We start from the raw sequence: 15,899 nt of genomic DNA, 5'->3' as shown, positions 1-15,899 counted from the left end.
AAAGGAGCGTGATGCCCAGTATCCCTCAAAATATGAGTTTCTGAAGAATCATTAGTGCCTGGCCTAGTAAGAGTGCCAACTGACATAAAATTATCGTAGCCATGTGGTTTGAGCTTCCCCTAATTGTCTCAATTTAACTACTAGAAAGCTTAAGCTCAAATTAGGGGAAGCTTTTCGAAAATTTGCTATTTTCCTTAACATAGTTCGATTCAATGAGTGGGATCCCATAATTAATTTTTTTTTACTGGCAATAAACGCCGCTGGCTTTGAAATTTCCCTCAACCATTTAAAACAACTTTCATAAACATGGCCAATTTTGTGACAAAAATTGCACGTGGGCCTATTTCTGGAACCTTCATTTACAAAACTGCCCCTCCTTGCGTCAGAATCATTGCCCTCTCCTGATCTATTTACCCTTTCCTTTTAAATATTTTGTAACTCGGATCCTGGGATTGACCAAATGAGCTCTTGTGAACAAGCTCATAATCATCTGCAACAATGTCAATTTTCTCCATTTGCTCTACCCCCCTATCTGAAAGATCAGGAAAGATGAGGTCATTGGAAGACAACTTAAAAAAAAATTCCATCAAAGTTACCTCTCTTAACAGACCCAAATGAATTCCAACTTTCTTACAAGCAAGTCACTTATGAAACAGTTCCGATTTTGTTCTACTAAATTCTACATGCGTTCTGACTTTTAAATAGTCTGAACCTACAAGAGTAGGCTACGACAAGGACGTGTGAACGTATTTTGCTCTTCCTGTAAATACACTATAAAGCAATGTGTTCCAATATTTGTTAGGCCACTCTAACTTTCTCGCCAAAATTTCAAACGATTTAAAAAATCTCTCTACGTCACTTTCATGAGGAACTAGCCTTATGTTCTTAGAGAAATCAAAAGACGATGTGACTTTTCGTTTCCAGCGCCATTTCATGTTGTAATTCCTTCAGTGTTAAATTCTTTCTCTATCTTTAACTTTTCACTTTCACGTATCTCTCTTTCGTTTTGCAATTCTAGTTCCCTAATCTTCAATTGGATTGTTAATTTCTTTAATTCTTCGCCTTTTTCACTAGATTTTGGCATATCCTCCCCTTTTCCTTTGATGAAACCCCATTCTAGTTAATGATTACCAACTATACGCTTCAACTGAGGTTTCTAAGCAGGAGGGGGGGGGGGGTACACGTTGTCAGTCCGAAAATAAAAAACACGTTTTCAGTCGGAAAATAAAATATATATATCTATATCTATATATTGTTTACACCCATTGTAGTATATATGACTTTAATGAAAGAGCCTTATGTATTCTTTGTAATCCGTACTCCTGAGAATCTGTAAGTGTTAATTAAAAGACCTTGGGCATGCCCAGCAAAAAATGTACCGTCATTTACCGCGGTAAACTATGGTAAATGTGTGGTAAATGGGGTAAATGTGTGGTAAATGGGGTAAGTGTGTGGTAAAATAAAAAGTGCGGTACATTTACTGCGGTAAATTTACTGCAGATTTACCGTGGTATTACCACGGTAAAAGTAGGGTAAAAGTGCGGTACATTTACTGCGGTAAATTTACCACAGTTTTACCATGGTATTACCGCGGTAAAAGTGCGGTACATTTACTACGGTAAATTTACCGCAGTTTGACCATGGTAGTATACCGCGGTAAAAGTAGGGTAAAAGTGTGGTACGTTTACTACGGTAAATTTACCATAGCTTTACCATGATATTACTGGAGTAATTAAGTAGGGTAAATTTATATGGTACATAAACTACATAGGTGAAATTCCTACAATTGTGCCATGATTAACCACAGTAAAATTAGGGTAAAACTGTACAGTGCAATTATACTATGGTAAATTTACCATAATTGCACCATGATTTTACCACAGTAGAACATATATGGGTCACACTATGAAACATGATGGTACATTTTACAGCAATTTTTGCATGATTTTGTCCCACACTTTTGCAATACTGATAAGACAAACCTTTTGCCAGCTTATGTTCTACTCATATCTTAATGTTGGCAATGTAAATTACCTGTGGATATGAGTTGAATTAAGAAGAGAGACCAACTGCTATTCTTATATGTTATAGTATGCATCTCTTTTCCTAAAAAAAAAAGCAGAAGATATCTACATAGAGAATTCCTTCATGTAATCCCTGGTAAATTTGAGACAACATTTAATGCTTTTTTTCATCATGAGGAGAACCTAAAAGCCTTTAAAATGAAAAAAAAAAGAACTATATAAACTAGCACACATGAGGCATAGCTTCTGTGCCTCAACACTGAACACACAAAAATTGACCAATCAGTGTCCTCAGATTTGGGTATTTTCTGTCAGGTCCATTAAATGACATGACAAGTCTATGTATCTCACAGTCCACGCTCCTGAAATCATGGCAACCAACAGAAGGCCGTACACCAATCGCCAGACTACCGTTCTCCACAACTCCAGTTCAGAGAAAACCAGAAGTCATCGTGACTCGCATCCACCCCAACATCCCAGCAGAAGAGATCCTCCAGGAGATCCAAAGCCAGGGTTACAAGGCCAAAGCTTGTAGACGATTTTCCCGCAAAGGCACCGATACACCGATTTGGAAAGTGGCTGTCACACTCTCCACCACGGCAGAATGTAAAGACCTCGTGTTTAATGGCATCACCATCCTCGCAAGCAGATACAACATTGAGCACGTAAAGGACACCAAAGCTGCCATCCAGTGCCACAACTGCCAGAAATTTGGGCACTACGCCTCATCATGTACGAACCCCAAGACTTGTCTACGTTGCGGAGGTACGCACAGTCTTGCAGAGTGCACAACACCTCGTGAACAGCCAAATTGCGCAAATTGCAATCAACAACACATTGCCAGTTACAAAGGATGTCCCAGCTATCTCAAAACAGCCAAGCAACAACAACTGAAGTCAACGAGAAACCCGGCCTCCTCTCCACGCTCCAACATGATAAACAACCAAGAAGATATCATCAAACAACTGCAAGACCAACATAATAAACAACTCATAGAAATCAACCTGAAACACCAACGAGAGATAGCAGACCTGAAAGCCAAGCACGACACCTTACTGAAGAAAACGCATGAGGACAACGCTGCGTTCTTCCACCAAATGCGAGAACACACCACCAAACAGATAGAGATCATCAAAGAAGACATCTCCTACTTCACCGCCGACATACTCATGACCATCGCCACATCAGGGACCAAAGAACCAGACCAGGATACTCACCTACACTCCATCATCACTCAGAAAATGAAGTCGCATCTTTGTCTCATCATCTCCAAGGAAACTCTCCGGGCCAAAATTAGCAAAAGATCGATGGATAAACTCACCTCCACCAACTCCCACAAGAAACATTAAGTGGCGGTCACAAGCAGAAACTCTACCATCCACCAACATGGAAAACAGAAAACAGAAAACTCCATCAACAACAAAATACAGGAAATACAGGATTACCTTAACGCTGAAAATATCGACATAGCATGCTTCAATATTACCTTCAACAACGGTAGTGCCGTTTGGCCGTGACGTTTTGTATCCCGTATGACGGGTCACGTAAAAAGCACCTTCAACAACGGAAAAAAATCATGGTACTATGTATCTACTGTAGTCCTACCAAGGCCTTCCCACACCAATTTCTTAACGACATCAGCAATTCCACAAAGCACATCATCATTACCGGAGATCAACGCCAAACACACAACATTAGGGTGTCGCTCGACCAACCTTGCAGGAAAACAGCTCATCAACTTACTCTCAACCAACAGCCTCATTTGCCTCAACACCGGTGAACCTACAAGGTACCCATCTACAGATTACGGAACCCCCGAACAACTGGACTACTTTCTCATCTCTACCAACATCTATCAACTGTACCACACCCTCAACACCGGTAAAGACCTCGGATCGGACCATTTTCCAGTCATCCTCCAACTGAACACCACAACCAAGAAAACCGTTTTACAGCCCAGACCGAATTACAAGGAAGCAGATTGGTCCTTTTATAGGATTCACATCCAGACCAATACTAAAAATTACAAGAACATCACAACTATACAAGAAATCGACAATGCAGCCGAAGAAATAACCAAAGTTATCACTAACGCCAACACAATCGCAGTTCCCGCACATCCGCCAATCAGAAGATTTCAACTCCCAAGACATATCATCCACCTCATGAAACAACGGAGACAACTTCGGAAAGCATTCCAGCGTTCCAAGAATGCAGACATCAAAGCAAAACACAACAACATGAAGAAAATCACGGAACGCATCCGCAAGCACAAGGAAGATCAGTACAACAACAGAAGTAAACAACTCTCCAACAACAAAGATGCCAAAGATTTCTGGAAGACAGTCAACAAAATTTTCAACATCAAATCGAAGCACAGGAATATTCCCACTCTTAACTACGAGGGTCACGCTGCAACAACAGACGAAGAAAAAGCAGAAACCATCAGGAACTACTTCAGCACAGTCCACTCGATTCCGGATAAACCACAATACAACAAAAACATCTACAAACTAGCCCACTTCATCAAACGAGGATACCACTCCACCTACCATCCACAAGAAGATGTTTCAGAAGAAGACCAAGGACCTAAAAAGATATCATTGGCGATTGGGTGATGGACTGTGCCCTAGGACCGGCTGTGACAGCTTAGAGAGTACTGCTCATGTTTTTTGGCATTGTTACTTTGTAGTAAACTTATGGGAGTGGTTCCAGACCTGGACCGACCGTGTTACGGGAGACCGTTCATGGTCGGTAGGGCAGGGCTTTATTTTATATGGGGTAGACCCTCCAGTTTGTTCGGTAGCTGTGTTGCACCGCATCATTTTTGTTTGCTCTATTGTAAAAAAACATGTTTGGCGGAATAGGTGTAATTTGGTTTTTAGGGGGAAATTTGCCAGTTGGCAGGCAGTCCTGGAGGCGGTGAAGTCCGACATTCGCCTTCAGATTGAAGGCGATTTTCGCCGTTTATCTGGGGCTGCCTTTTTTGGACGCTGGTGTGCTGGGGAGGGGTTTTTCGTTTCGCTGCGTGCGGGTCGTCCTTCTGTACGTTTTTGAATGTTTCAGTGGGGGGGGGGGGGGTTGGGCGTTTCGTCTCTGCAGGTCGGCGGGCGTATGTTTTTTTGGCTCGCTAGACCTTAGTTTCGTTTGTCAGAATGGGATGGTTCGGTAGTGCCGTTTGGCCGTGACGTTTTGTATCCCGCATGGCGGGTCACGTAAAAAGCACATAGAACAACTCGAAGCCACACAATGCAGAATAGCCTACCATATGTCACAGGACACAGACAGTGATACAATAACAGCCATCGCCGACATTTCATCAGTCATCGAAAGATTAAACCAACTAAGGGATAAATTCCTAGACAGAGTCGCAGTTCCTACACACCACCTACACCAATTCACCAAGAATCAGCTGAAACAAACACCGTTCGTCCTTGATGCAAGTCCACTCACCGGCCTGGATCTTGAAATTTGGGACCCCCAACTCTCAGAAGACATTTAATTCCAGCTCAGAAACCAGCCAAGTACATCACCTTCAAATTGTATCCTCTGTGACGTCCGTCCGTACCATCCGAAGAACCAACCATCCCGTTCATGTATCTTTCCTCCTTGTCAGCTTCCAGAAATGTTTCTCCGACCCGGCCCACAAAGTTCATATTTTCAGTTCTCTCAAACCTTGGAGTCTAATTTTTACCGGCCAGGGGCTTTCGCCCTTGGGTTGCTGAAGCACCTTACGGTGGAAACAGCGTAATACTAGACATAAGTAAGTATCTGCAGAGTACTCTTTAGGTAAGAAGTTTGAATACAGAGAGGTGGTGGTTATTTCGGAAGTAAGTTAATGCTACATTATGTTTCAATAGTTTATTCATCAATGGATCATTCTGTAGGTTGTTTTTGTATAGTTTGGTATTAAATTCTAAGAGTAGGGTGAATAAGGATTTTGTGTTTCCTGCGAGAAGAACGTGAGAGGTAGCTATATAAGAAGGGATTTTTAGGGCAAGTCGGTAAGCTGTGGTGTGGATTCTACTTAGGATTTGTTTATTGGAGTCTGAGATGGTAAGCAGAGAGATGCTTCCGTAACTGAGAATTGGTTTTATTTTGGAAACCTGATTGAGATGGGGAGAAATGATCATTTAGTTCTAAGTGAGTTCTAGTGCGGTTATCAATTATTCTTTCAAAAATTTTGCCAAGGGCTGGGAGGAGCCTAATTGGGCGTTAGTTTTGTATTTTGGTGCGGTCTTTATTTGGTTTAGGTATTAGAATCATTTTTGCGTATTTCCACGGGGTTGGGAAATAGCCCAGTCTAAGTAAATCGTTCAAAAGAGGGATAATATGAGAGTTGATGAAAATTGGTGGGGATTTTTTAAGCATTAGGTAATTAATATTGTGAAGACCAGGGGAGGAGGTATTTTTGCATTTTTTTATAGCGCTATACCAATCGTTTAAGTCTATTTTTTTTAGTAGGGGAATGTTATCGTTGAGATATCATAAGGGGGGTTGGGGGTAAAGCTGAATGCATTTCTGCTAATTGTTTGGTCTATTTCTTGTTTCAAACTGTTATCGTAAGTGACATTAAAGAGACATCAAAGATATTAAAAATATTTTTAAAGTGTGATTCAATTAGCTTAATTTGATCTTGTGTATTTGTGATCAGGTTACCTGCACCATCTCTAATGCCTTGGTCTGAGTTACCAGTGTTTGGGGTTAAAATGGGATTGATGATATTTTTAAAGTTTTTCCAAAAGTGTTTTGGGTTTTTGTCATTAATGATCGATTCGCATTTGTTTTTTTCACACTTCTTACCTAAAGCCTCTCCCCTTTAGAAAGTCCATTTCCTAAGTGGGTCTAACCCCCAAACTCCAGGTGTACTTATACACTAAGTACAACTCCAAAACCCCAACTAAGTAGCAACCACTTCCGACCCAAACAATAGAAACCGCTCTGTCTTCTTTTCCCCATTTAATTAGAAATTCCTCCCCCTTTAGTGATCCATACCTAATTGGCTCCTCAGCTCCGACCTGTGTATTTATGGCTTCTTAACAATGTTAATCGAACAATACTTCACTTCTCAGCATCTCCCTGTTTGAATAATAGACAACTTTCCCTAGAAAGAAAAAAAAGTGTCTATTCTACAAAACTTAAATATTATCCCCCGTAGGACCTCTTGCGGAGTACTCTCTTCATTGAAACCAAGTTTTTGAGGACAATTGGAGATCAAAAGTCCAATCTGGACTACCAGTTAAGTCTAAAGAAGATAGTCAGGAATCATACCAGCTAGGGTTATTGAAATTCAACAAAGCTTTCTCATGTGTGAAACCTCCATGGATTTGATGAATTAAAAACTGTTGCATGCTACAACTGTGGACTTACATGTTAGGCATACACCCATTAAAATGAGGGTAAAGGCATGTACCCAAATTATGATACAATACACTAATGGGTGAAATTCAAAGAAATTTATGGTGTACATGCTGATTGAAATTAGGACAAAATTATGCTCAATGTGAGGTAAAACTGCCCTACAAATAAAACTGTGGTAAATTTAGGGGTAAAAGTCCCTGTTGTAATTTGTCAGCTACCATTTAGTTTGTTACTTTAGCAGTTTTCTGCAGTTATTCATATTTAGTCTGTGTTACTTGCTCAGTTGTTTAGTTGTTAGTTGTAACTTGTTTACCTGTTGTTATTTAGCCTTTTATGTCAGTTCCTTACATTAATAAATAGAAGCCAACATTAATAGCTGTGTTTCGTGACTTATTTTGGAGCTTGAATGTTTTTCTTTGAACAGTCCATTTTCTGTGAAAGTTTCCTTAATTTACGGTGGAAAGTTCCTTTAAACTTTACAGTTTGGCGGCAACGCTACAATATTATATATTTTTGACTGCGAAGAGTCTCAACTAATTGTTGACTCCACTGTCGAAAAAGAAGCTTTGTTTTGCTTTGTTTCCCCGGCTGCATTCGTGAATGATTAAATCCGATTTTGGTCCAACCGAAGTTTGCAATAACACCACTTCGTATGCGTACAAGAAAAATTCTGCTTTTGACACCCGCAGATCACCGGAAATGGCACATCTCGGGCGGGCTTGAAAATGACCAATTAGATGTTCACTTTTGCTTGAGTAAACGTCAGCCCCACTTTTGAAGGTTTTTAGCCCATTATTGGTTCATTAATATTGCACAACATTTAATCTATGGACAGCCAATACATTAAAAACCTCCTCCAACCCCTAACAGACCGGCCAAAATTGCACGAGAAGTGGGTAGAATGTTTAGGAATGTTGGTGAGGGAAATTTGTTCTCTGATACTATCTAAGCGGAGCGCGACCGTATCGCGCGTAGCGTACAAGAAAATGTTGGCAAAATATACCTTCCAGATCACCGGAAATAACACTTCCCAGACCCAACGATGCTCCCAAACCTCCTTAGGTTTTATATCTCATGGCTTAGGAATTTAGTTTGGGGAAATGCATGTGCATCTGCATAAAAAAATCAGGGGACAAATAATCCAAATAATAATAAATTGGAATTTTCGGTCCCCCTGGGACCTACGTCAGCAATACTTGGCAGTCGAATGAAAAGTACTAAATTGAACACAATGAAAGTATGACGCTAAATAAGTGTAAGTTGCATTAATGTAATTAATTTGCATACTGATAGTTGTTAAGGGGTCCCAAATCTGTGTAGAGGTCGGTGATGTGAGACGGAAGATCCAATCGATTTCTTTACGTCTACGTTCAGTAGTTCATTTGAAGTTCGAGGCAAATTTAAATTATTTAAATGTCGGAAACTGAATCCTGCCAAATTATCACGAACAGATTTTTTCGTGATTATTAAAACGTAAGCGGAACCGGGAGCCTGTTTCACCTACATAATTGCCGTCTTTGCAAGTACACAATAGAAATGTAAATACATTAATAGAATCACAAGAGAGGGAAGGGGGGGGGGGTCTAAAGTCAACATTGGGAATCTTGAACACGGTGCCTTGGGGAAATTGTCTGCGGAGGTGGAAACTGAGTAGGGGAGTGTGGAGTCAGGGGGACCGAAAACTCGTATATATTTTCTATAACTTATGACTCATAATTTACAAATAAAGAGTAATTATTTCGGTAATAATAAATATAATAATATATTATAACAAAATGTATAGATATATATATATTTCATAACTGACAAATAAGGAGTAAAGTTTTAGAAAATATATTTAAATTTTCGGTCCCCGTGGGACCTTCGTCACCAGTACTTGGCAGTCAAGTACTAACTGTAACACAATTAAAGTATGTGACGCTAGGTAAGTGTGAATTCATGGAATTAGAACCAAATAAACCATGACTATACAGGAAACGGATTAAGGAGCAAAGAACGGATTACATGTTTGTCGAACTGGTAGTTGTTAAGGGGTCCCAAGTCTTTGTTGAGGCTGGTGATGTGAGACTTAATACGAAAGATCCAATCGATTTCTTTAATATCAGTTCGCATTATCAGTTGCACTATCGCACAACCGCACTATACACATTCATGTATTGCATACTATCGTATTGTATCGTATTGTTATTATCGTGAAGTGATTGTGATATGATGACACACGCCCTATATCTGCCTTTTAAGTCTAATGTGCGGTGCACCGCCGCCCCTTAGTTGTTTCATGTGCCATACTTCAAGTTCCGGCTAACGGGCCGAATATCCGAATCTGATTGGTTGGGAGTGATATTTACCTGTAATTTTCACTATTGACCAATCAGAAGTCATGATTATACAGTGCATATACTATTGGCCTATACACTGTGAAAGATACATGCACAAAACACACATTATTGAAAGAACACATGACCCTACCCGTATAGCCGCGCAATAAAAAGTTAGGTATCACCAGACGTACCGTGATATTCATCTGATAATCATGGCCGCACAACGGGGCCATATCCAGCCTATTCTTATGGAAGGTTTGAAAAGAGGGGGAAACATCCTTGTTTATGACGGGTATCGTTATCAGAAAAATAAGACAGCCAACAACAAGATCTACTGGCGTTGTGCCCACATGGCATGTAGAGCCCCTGTACACACGGACCACATCGACTTCAACAGCATCAATGCGCGCGTGAGAATACAAGAAGAACGACTTCCACAACATAGCCACGAACGCGATGACGATCTTATCGCTAGGACTCTCTTTACGCAACGGGGACTTTGCAAACGCAAACGACCCATCGATGCCCATTCGGAGGGCGTACACATCGAGGTCCTCCGCGAGAACAACCAGTACAACATCCCACGATTTCCAGAGCTGGAACCGCGCTTGCAGCGCCATAGGAATAGCTTCTGGCCAGGTGTTCCAAGAACGATTCACGACGTTTAGATAGAAGGCATCTGGGCCGAAAATTTACGGGCATCCTTAGAGCCCTCCCTCAAGCGGGAGATCGTTGCTGAGACCGGCCAGCAGTGGGAATGCCGGAATGTCACCACCGACTTCGAGGCGGGCCTGGTGCAAGCAGTTAGAGCAGTGCTACCACAAGCTCGATCCAGTGGATGCTACTTCTGCTCCTAGTTGTATAGGAAGGTCCAGGAGCTGGGACTGGCTGCTTCTTACCAGGTCAATTGTAGACTGAAAGCTTGTGTACGGAAGTTCATGGCGTTGGGATTTCTCCCTCTACTGACCGTGCGGCAGCAGTATGCGTAAGTATATATTAGTTATTCTCCAGTATGCCCCATTGTAATTTCTATGCCTCGCCGCGTGCTCCCGTCGCAAGTGGGAGCAAGTGGGAAAGCTGCCTTATAACAGGCTTGACGTCTTCGCACCCTTTTTCAGTAGTCACACACTCATACCGAAAAAGTTTTAGTTGATGAACCTTTGGGGGGGGGGCTGGATCAATAGGCCCTGCCAATGGGCCCACCCACTCCATCTATTCAAAACAGAAAATAACTGGACCCCCTTGATTACAATGTTTGTGATTTAAAACGTCTATTTAGCAGGAAAAATAACAAAAATCATCAATATACTCCTGTGGATTGATATTTTTCGAGCCTCCCTAAATCAATCATAATATTAGATTTCAGTCTCAAAATGATGAAACAAAACTTGCCAAATCATACCAGTTGTGTGCATGCTAAGACCACAAAAATTTGCCCGCAACTGGAGTGACTGGGCCCTCGAGGGCTCCGAGTAAAACTCAACCGTTTGTCCCCCTGTCCTCAGAGGAATAACTTGTTTTTTGGTGACCAAACTTCTTGTTTCCTGAAAATGTACTTCATAATAAATACTCAAACGGGTCGAAATGAAAGCACCATTTTGCATCCTAAGTCTAATCAATAACAACAGTTGCGCTCCCCTATCAAGAAATCCTGGATTACCTTACCAACTATAGGCTACTATGTTATAAGTAATATTAAAAGTATTATTTTTTTCGACTCGCTTTGCGCACTGAACAAAATGTAGATGTCATATTCCATTTCTTGTACTAATTTCTTGATACGCCTTATAGAAATTCTCAAAGGGGAGGGGTGTTTCCCCTCCATTTGACCCCTCGCCCAGGATACTCCTCAGTAAAAAATGAAGTATACCGGCAAAAATTACCCTTTGACTGTACCTCCTGACGAACGACCCCAGAAACTTAATATAAAGTAATATCCAACAATATACCCCACCATTTTTAGCACGCAATCGTGTTAGTCCTTTGCTGGTATTTTCATGTAGTGTGATTTGTTCAGAATGGGCCGTTCATACCAATCATTTGTGCTTGCTTCTTCTTGTCTTATGGCGTCATTTATTATGTAGGATAAACCAAGACATATGATAAACCCCTTTTTTGCGTACTGTACTCAATACCGTATGGACTGTTCAATCCATATTTGGATGTTTTATAACCTAAATGCATGATCATATTTTTATCCTTTTAGCACGTTATCTACGGGCCGACGTGCTATGGCCCTGGTTGCTCTGTTTCCGGCTCTTGGACAGTTCGTCGAATATTTTGACGAAACATAAATGGGAACATGTTCCCACCATGGTTCTGGAAAACATGGGCAAGGCCAATGTCGTCACGAAGCAACAACTCAGTGTAAAGTAAGTTAAGCATAATGCAGTATACAGCTCGCGTATAACTACGCGTAGACTTACCGTATACTCTACTTTTTATATACGCGCGTAAAGACTTACAATCTAGTATAATGTGTAAACGTAGGGTGTTCGCAGCCGCTTTGCAAAGCAGAGCATCTTTGGGTTATAATAAACAGTGATGAAGAAAACAGTCGGTAAACTCAGTATCGCACCAAGCCCAATTAATGACTTTGAATTTTCAACCACAGAGTTAGCATATACTTAAGTCGATAAGAATAAGCGAGACAAAGTAAACAGCGCAACTAGGAGCACAAACGATCGATGCAATCAGTGCAAAAACTTTAGCAACGAAAGTATAATAATTAAGACAATGTGCCCCAGTCTGTTACGAATTTGTTTCTGCATGTTTCTCGTACTGAGATTTGAAGAGAAACTAGAGCACCAATGGTGCAGAAGCTCATACCTTTTCGAGCTTAAAAATGTAGGGCCCACAAAACTTTATGGCCCACCAAATTTCAGGCCATTTTTCAGATTCCACGAATTTTGGGCCCATAAGGGATAACCCCCCCCCCCCTCCCTCCGTTAGCAGAATCCTGGCTACACCACTGGCTATAATTCCTATTTTCCCCCTTTAAATCCTATTTTCCCCAGTCTCTCAAACAATAGCACAGACCTACCCTATTAAACTTTCTCCCCTCTACCTGAGCAGACCTGAAGCACTCCTTGCCAAAATTTTGGCTGGCTGCCTATATACCTCAGGCTCAAAGACTTCTAAGAATCGGCAAGTGCTGATTGGCTATTGGGCTCTCTTGCTTACAGTTCAACAGTTAATAACAACTCCCAGTCCTGCTTTAATTCCACTAACAGCCTCTGCAGAGCTTAACCACAAATGTAAACAAACACTGCAGAGACTGGGAGACAAATTAAAGGAGCTTTGGCAAACAATGGGGATTAATTGTAATTAATTAACTTTTAACCAAAAATTATTAGGCATTCACCTTATTCATACACAATCCAACAATCATCAGTTCAACTTTGAATATGATCCATAAAAATCTTGAGGAGATTGAGATATTTGAAAATATTACAAAGAATGACCCCGATGACCCCCTAAATGACATTTGACCTCAATTTTCCGAACACACCTCGTAACTCTCATCCCGAGGAACGTTGTGACCAAGTTTCATTATAACTGGCCATACACTGTACGAACAGGAGCAATTTGAAAATATAGGGCCGCGGCCCGGCCCACAAAAGACCCCTAGTTGATCTTTGATCTCAAATTCATGAACACCCTGAAGGTAAAACTTCCATAGTACTATCGTGACAAACCCTCAACATTGTACCATGGAATCTGTAGGTGAAGAAGCATTTTGAGTATAATATCACTTTAACCATTAAAAAACACATTGCAAATTATTCTTCTTTCAGTATAGGTGCCCGAAAAATGATCAGCATATTGCCCCAATTTCAGAAAAAAAAAATTTTCAGCCCCCCGCCTCCTACGCCTATGCTACCCTCTAAGGTCTAACTTCCAAAATTACACTCAGCCCCCACCAGAGTGTACCAAAAATCATATTTTGTACAGGGGGTATAAGGAAAATAGTTGTATTAGGTTGCATTTCTTTGTCAAATATTGTATATTAAAGTTTGGCCCTATTGTTATCTTTCATTTCAACATTCCTATTGAGGGGCACCACCAGATTGTGGGCGGATGCATAATTTTGCATCATAACTGGCCATACACTGTACGAACAGGAGCAATTTCAAAATATAGGGCCGCGGCCCGGCCCACAAAAGACAAAATACACATGCACTTTCACAGGAAAAACTCTGTGGGCCTACAATGCGGGGGATTCTTCAAAAATGCGGGTGACTTGGCAGCACTGTTTTATCCTTCTGTAAATATTCTCACACCCCAAGTTGCGTAGTCGGAAATGTTTCATGTGCGATGTTCCGAGGTGAAGTGTCCGCTTTCGTTTGGACAAAAAATACAATTTATATGCATCTTGGTGCGGAATAGAGCAGTGTGTCGTCTAAAATTAAAAAAAGGCCCCCACTATATATTGGTGAATAGGTAATAACGTGATTTCAAACAATCCCTAGGCTCAACCCATGCAACAACAAGGATATTTAAGTGACTAAGCACCATCCATGACATCCTACGACCGAAGAACGCACAGGCCCGTAGTCAAGGGGGGGGCGAAAGGGGGCGCCGCCCCCCTCGACATATTTTGGCCCCCCCAAGACAATTTCAAGCCATAAAAATAAAATGTCATACTCTATTTGTGAAATGTACCAGCCTTGCATAATTACATATATATTCTGTTTATCTGAAAACAATCCAATACCAGTAACAGGCCATAAGCTTCCATACATACCCCATATCATGTGATATAAACTAACTTGTTACATACCAACGTCGGCAAAGTCGGCTATTCCATGTCACCTTGCCTTGAAATAATTTTGACGCTGCACTGCAATTAGTTTCATGCACCCTCGTTCCCTTGTATGTACTGGTACGGTACGGTATTACTCGTACTCGTAATCTTGCGCACCCTTTCGACACACTCCAACCAGAAAATTCAGGCTCACACTGTTGACTGCTCCGGTGCTCCCCCTTCCAACCAGAATGTGAGTACACGGCACAATCATGTTTATTATGACGACAAGTTTCACATCTATTCTTGTGCTTGTACAAACATGTTGTTAGTGCGGCTATTTTGATGTTTACAGGTCGGTCAATCGTTTTTCACTAGCCTAACTGTTAGGCTAGCCTGCCTGGGCCCATGGGGGCCTTACGTTAATTCTTTTCGAGTTTTTGTACTCTTGTGTACTAGGGCCGTGTCACACAGTCCGAAAATAGTCATCAGAATTGTAACAATCCACATGCGTCTAACTTACGGGGGGCAATTTTACAAACGAGTTGAAGTCGTGGTTTTCCCACACATGACATATTACGTATTGGATTTGTACAGGGTCCAGTTCCACGACATTATTTCACTATAGTACTGTGCACTGTAGCTTTGTGAGAGGAACATGCACATTCAGTCCCTTGTATCCCCACATCGGGATATAATGGTTTTGCCTTCGTCTCCGCCGGATCCGCCGCCGCCGGACGCTTTTCGCCTTAGCGCTCTCACGCTCCGAGACATTAACCGATCGACTTCAAACTTTGCAGATGTGTTCGCCTAAGTAAAATCTCGGATGAGTTCGAATTTGCACATGGTCGCACCCCTGGGGGCAGCTAATTTGCATAATTTGCGCCAATTTTTGTCCGATTTGAATGAAAATTGGTATATGGAGGTAACATTAGATGCAGAAAAAGATGGCACTAATTTTGAGGTCATCCGAGGTCAAATTGGCGGCCATTTTGAATTTTGTGACGAAACGCTTAAATTATCACAGATCTATGGTCTTTATTCATGTTCCCTCAATTTCCTTGCACAGACAACATACTGCACAATGGCCAACAGTCGGCCCGCCAACTTGGACAAGTGGTTTGTAAGAAAACAACGCACACCCGGACTGGAAACCGAACCAAGTGAGCCAAGGGCAGCAGTCCAGGCCCAGGATCAACCAGGCAGTTCTACCAGGGAGACTATCAGGCGTCCCACAAACGTTCCATTTCCAAGTGATGCAAACAACCGTAGATTCCACCCCGAGTGGTACGACAAATATGATTGGCTGGAGTATTCTGTAGAGAAAAATGCTGCATTTTGTTATTGCTGTGGAGTGTGATTGGTTACAAAGCATGGAAGACTGCATTGGGTGACAAACGGAAGGGGCTGGAAAAGCACAACTTATCAGCTCCTCACATCACAGCT

At 41.5% G+C, this 15,899-nt stretch overlaps 1 protein-coding gene across 1 annotated transcript; it reads left to right on the top strand.

Annotated features, from left to right (window-relative positions):
- Window positions 1-2,127: 2,127 nt before the first annotated feature.
- LOC139984714 (uncharacterized) lies at window positions 2,128-3,376 on the top strand. The gene has a single exon (XM_071998738.1). The coding sequence runs from the start codon at window positions 2,354-2,356 to the stop codon at window positions 3,371-3,373; it is 1,020 nt and encodes a 339-aa protein (XP_071854839.1). The 5' UTR covers window positions 2,128-2,353; the 3' UTR covers window positions 3,374-3,376.
- Window positions 3,377-15,899: the final 12,523 nt, after the last annotated feature.

The sequence above is a fragment of the Apostichopus japonicus genome, chromosome 17 (assembly GCF_037975245.1).
Source record: "Apostichopus japonicus isolate 1M-3 chromosome 17, ASM3797524v1, whole genome shotgun sequence".
NCBI lineage: Eukaryota > Metazoa > Echinodermata > Holothuroidea > Aspidochirotida > Stichopodidae > Apostichopus > Apostichopus japonicus.
Note: the sequence above shows the minus strand (reverse complement) of the source record. Positions and strands in the feature narration are given on the sequence as shown.

What these genes read in the sequence shown, in the direction of transcription:
- LOC139984714 (XM_071998738.1), top strand. Translation starts at nt 2,354, where the DNA reads ATGACAAGTCTATGTATCTCACAGTCCACGCTCCTGAAATCATGGCAA.